Source organism: Octopus sinensis, linkage group LG12 (genome assembly GCF_006345805.1).
Source record: "Octopus sinensis linkage group LG12, ASM634580v1, whole genome shotgun sequence".
In the NCBI taxonomy this organism is placed as follows: domain Eukaryota; kingdom Metazoa; phylum Mollusca; class Cephalopoda; order Octopoda; family Octopodidae; genus Octopus; species Octopus sinensis.
In genome coordinates this window covers 45,057,322-45,062,321 of record NC_043008.1, presented here as the reverse complement: position 1 = coordinate 45,062,321, position 5,000 = coordinate 45,057,322, and the positions used below count along the sequence as shown (strand labels likewise).

The 5,000-nt window shown below is 37.4% G+C and overlaps 1 protein-coding gene across 3 annotated transcripts in view; it reads left to right on the top strand.

The window, feature by feature from the left end:
* LOC115218111 (sodium-dependent dopamine transporter-like) overlaps positions 1 to 5,000 on the top strand; it is a 38,443-nt gene that overhangs the window by 32,853 nt on the left and 590 nt on the right. Inside the window, exon 1 of one of the 3 annotated variants that reach the window (XM_036507888.1) lies at positions 1,584 to 2,139. The exons of 1 other annotated variant lie outside the window; for it this stretch is intronic. In XM_036507888.1, coding sequence (XP_036363781.1) covers positions 2,107 to 2,139 — 33 coding nt within the window. In that variant the 5' untranslated portion in view covers positions 1,584 to 2,106. Of the gene's footprint in view, positions 1 to 1,583; positions 2,140 to 5,000 lie in introns of those variants that run through there. One more of the 3 variants, XM_029787899.2, reaches the window with a different exon arrangement.

Genomic DNA, 5,000 nt, shown 5'->3' with positions numbered 1-5,000 from the left:
AGTGAAAAGTGTTGTAACATTCTACTCTAGAGGAAGAAGATATGGCACAGTGGTAGTGAGGTTTACCACCGAAGAAGAGGCAATAAATCACTCCGTTGTGCTGCTTAGGTCACAAGAATGGGTGCTCCTGCCAACCCACTGCGGCAAAAGAGTCGCAAGAATTAGGATAGGCAGGGTCCCACCTGATATTGAAGAAGTGTGGCTGGTTGCAGCCGTGATGTACGGAACCCAAGAAGACGCAAAGATAATACAAGTGGAAAGAAGAAAGAAGATGAATTGATGAGGTTACAAGACTGGAAATGGTTATCCAGGCCACCCAGCAAAACCTGAAAGAAATAGCAGAAGAGGCGTTGCTACCTAAAGTTATAAAGCAGAGATGGGTGATAGAGGGAAGATCGCCCACCTACTACCACTGTAGGAAAAAGGGGCACATTAAAATAAAGTGCCCCCAGATAAACAGTAAAATCACAGAAAACCAGCATGAACAAAGTAGGGGTACATATAACGATATTGGTCTGTAAAAAAAAAGCACCATAACGCAATTCAGCATGAACAAAGTAGGAGTACCCAGCCCAGTAGAATGGTGTGGAAGACACAGAGGAGGAGGGATTTACCGAAGTACCCAAAAGAAAGAAAAGGGAAACGGTAGATACACCCCCGAAAAGCACAAAGAAGAGGAAGAATAGTAAAACAGAAGACATTGTACAACAAACACACAACATACATTCACACAGCATACATCACCACCAGTAACACTAAAAAAAAAAAGAAAAGAAACCGCCCTAGCTAGTCCGAGTTCACCTCGTAGACAAACAGACACAGATGGGCATAACACACAGTCCCTCAAAAGTCCCCATAAAAACAAAGTGTATATTATGACGTACACAAAAAGCACGGCAATTGAACGAAAAATCACCAAATTCAAATCGGTGATTAGAGTGAAATTACTGGCTGTGGAATATACAGAAGACACTAAATTATACTAATAGACAAGAAAAGGTACGCTAAATTAAGGGAATTGTTCGGATCAAACAGTGGAGGCGACGAATGATGCCCTACCTCCAGTCGTGGACTTTGACGATTTGAGACCGTATATAAACTGGTAAAATAATGTAAATTTTGAGATCATACAAAAAAAAACTGAAAAATTTTGATAAAAAAACAGTTAAATCGCACCACTGGAAAGTGGGGTTCGAGTAGCCATTGCACCTTCATTTATTTATAATTTATTTTCATTCATTCGCTGTTTTATGTCCCTACTTTGTGTTGTCTGTCCTCCTACTGTCCCTTCTATGTTGGGCCCTCAGTGGTCAATAAAGAAATATCTTGTATGTGTACATATATATGAGAGAGGTAGCGAGAGAGAACGAGATTATGTGTGTGGGATATGCAAATGGATGCATACATGCGCCCCTTTGTGTGTGTATTTAAACTGGTTCTAACTGCGTAATAAATCCTCTGGTCGCTTTTGTTGAAACGCGTTGTGTGAGAAATGAAATTTTAACTTCCACACATTTATTTACATAAGTGTTAACGTTCATGAACTTCAAAGCCCACCCTGAGGTGTCTGGTGCTTTGTGTTATTTGATGTTCCAGCTTGTTATTTGATGTTTCTTCACGCAAAACGACTGAAAGTTTTCGACTTGCTGACACGATTCTAGTTCCTTACGGAGAAATAAGCAGACCAATATCGCTATAATATGTACTCTTCTACCCGGCTTCTTGTTCGACACAAAACTGATTCACCGAGGAGATTAAAATGTTTGTGATTTCTTCGATATTATTGACGACTGTAAGAACACTTAACCTTTAAACGGAGAACCTAACATTCGATGCTTCAAACCTTTCACATGGATACAACCACCAAGAAAGGGAAGTAAATATTTTTACAGCATTTTTCCATAATGAGATTTTACGGTGCGAAAGACAAACAATTATATTTTTAGGACTTATTTAAAGAGAAAATCAATATATAAATTACCCTTAGGAAAAAGGAAGATTTTTATCTTTTTTGCCCGTTTAGCACGCGCTTTCATTCAATCCTTTTCCACAGTTTAAAGGTTACTAATCAATATTCCAATCGATCGACCTTGCAAAGAGAGTACCATGAGGAAATTCGATTTAGAACATATACGAAAGGTTCGTTTCATTATCTATTCCGCACGCACACACACACACACACACACACTATAAATTAGACATACTCCAGGGCTGAGTACCCAATGAATATTTCTAACTTTGGATCATTTCCTTTTGAACGGCACTTTTCAACACAATTTCTAGTTAACTAAACACTTTTAAACTTCGTATACTGGTAGAATGTGTCAAAATAAAACATTTTTTCTCTTGGATTTCTTGAGAAAATTGTAATTTGTTTGTTTAACGTAGTTTAATTTTTCGAATTTTAACCAATGAATCGCCTCTAGTGAGCTAAAATCATTTGCAGCGTCTAAAACTGAGACAACATCCTGTCACTAACCCTCACCCCAACCCTAATTTTTTTTTCTTAATTGTTAAATTAATTTAATTGTTACGCGTGTGTCTAAAATTATTCGTTTTAGCCTTTCGTTATGTATACGTACGGAAAGCATGTTGATGACTTCTTCCAGCCCGCAAGGGCAATAATACACAACTATTCTGCTGTTTCAATGGTGGTACTGCATTTGAAATATCCCCTTTTTGTGTGTATCGTACGATGTTTGCCTACATACACACATGGTTGTTTATACACACACACACACACACAGCTGTGAATTAGTTTCTATAAGTGAACACATCTATCTCCCTACGGTCTGTTGCCTATCTTAGAAAACCATATTGTTATTTGTTACACAAGCAGTGTATTAGCAGAATTATTAGAGTATTGTGTAAAATACCAAAATACCTTTTTCTTCACTACCCACAAAGGGCCAAACACAGAGAGGACAAACAAGGACAGACAAACGGATCAAGTCGATTACACCGACCCCAGTGCACAACTGGCACCCAATTTATTGACTCCGAAAGGATGAAAGGCAAAGTCGACCCCAGCGGAACTCGAACGCAACGGCAGGCCAAATATCGCTAAGCGTTTCGCCCGGCGTGTTAACGTTTCTGCCAGCTCGCCACCTTAATGCCAAAATACCTTATGGTATTTGTTCCGGCATTTTACATTTTGTGTATAAAATTATAGAATTATTTTGTTTGTTAATTGTTTAAATTATTTTCCATTGCTTTCGTTTTAGCCTTTCGTTTCTTTCTTAATTGTTATCCTTAAATTAATTTAACAATTAAGAAAAAAGAACGAAAGGCTAAAATTTAGGGTCAGTGACAGGATGTTGTCTCAGTTTAAGACGCAGCAACTGATTTTAGCTCAATTAGAGGCAATTGATTGGTTAAAATTCGAAAAATTAAACTACGTTAAACAAACGAATTACAATTTTATCAAAGAAAGCCAAGAGAAAAAATGTTTTATTTTGACACATTCTACCAGTATACGAAGTTTTAAAGTGTTTAGTTAACTAGAAATTGTGTTGACCTGTGCCGTTCAAAAGGAAAATATCCCTTCTGGTTATATCTACTCGACTTTTATTGGTTCTACCGATTTCCACTTCTGTGAAGCTAATCGATATGAAAATATATGTAATGGTTGGCGAGGTTAAGAAGCTCCCTTTGAGACTGGTTTCGGGTTCATTCCCGCTACGAGGCACCTTAGGCAAGCGTCTTCTGTTATAGTGCCGGGCTAACCGATGCCTTGCGAGTGAGAATGAGTGTAGATGGAAACTGTGTGGTGTCCTATTATGTGTGTGTGTGTGTGTGTGTGTGTATATGTATGACAGTGAGTGTGTGTTTGTGTTTGTCCCCATACACATACAACCTGGCAAATGATGATTTGTTTCCGTCCCTATACATTAGTGGTTCGTCAAAAGAAACCGATAAAATAAGTACCAGCTTTAAGAAGTAATGGAATCCATTTGTTTACCTAAATCGTTTCAAAGCAGTGCTCTAGCATGGCTGCAGTCCAAGAGCTGAAACAAGTAAAGAATCTAAATTCTTTTACCCAATTCTTTAAAATATTCTTTAATGTTGGTACCGCAAGAAAAAGTTTTGTAATCGATCTTGATGGTAAAAGTCAAAATTAATTCTGACGAGATACGAACTGAAAAATCAAAGCAACAATAATACCGGCAAGCATTTAATCCGGCACACTAACCTTTATCTCACTTCACATATTTAAACCACAATTTAAGTGCTAATCATCTTTTTTCGGTTCGAATTTCTTTTATAATTTCTTACAACGGTGCATGGCCAAACTTTTATGGGAAGGTATATTCGATTATATCGATCTGTGTATATGATTGATACTTTATTTTAGCTGGCCTGATTAGATAAAATTGAAAGTCGAAGGAACTGGATTTATAAACCGTAAGACATTTTATCTGAAGCTCTGAAGATTTTATCGATCCACCTCCTCACTTCCTTTATGTTTATTTCTTATATAGGTACAAGGTGTAAAATATAGAGGTGAGGAGAATAATCGATTAGTTGGACAAAAATGACTGGAATTTTTTTTTTTTATTCTGTTGACCTCGAAGTAAGAAAGTCAAAATTGACTTTTGTCTGATTTGAACACAGAACTTAGAGATCCGTAGCTAAATGCCGTTGGACATTTCGTCCAAAGCTCTGAAAACTACTCTGTTAATTCATACTACAGATTTTATTTCTGAAATGTTTTACCCAGTTCAAATGATGCCAAGAGTAACTTTTCCTTCCACATCCCTGATAACCATAACCTGATTCTTCGCTAGAACACGCTGCAAGAGAACGTTTTCAACATGAAACACTATTCCCAATGAAATGTACACTGTTATAACCAAACTCATGGCACCGTCCTAGTTGCCAAGTTCTTCCCCAAAATTTCAAACCTGAAGTCAATTTGTGCTGAAGCCATTCTGCCAATTCAGAATTTTTCAGGCAACCACAACAACAATAATTGAAATACAAATAGACCGGCAACAACG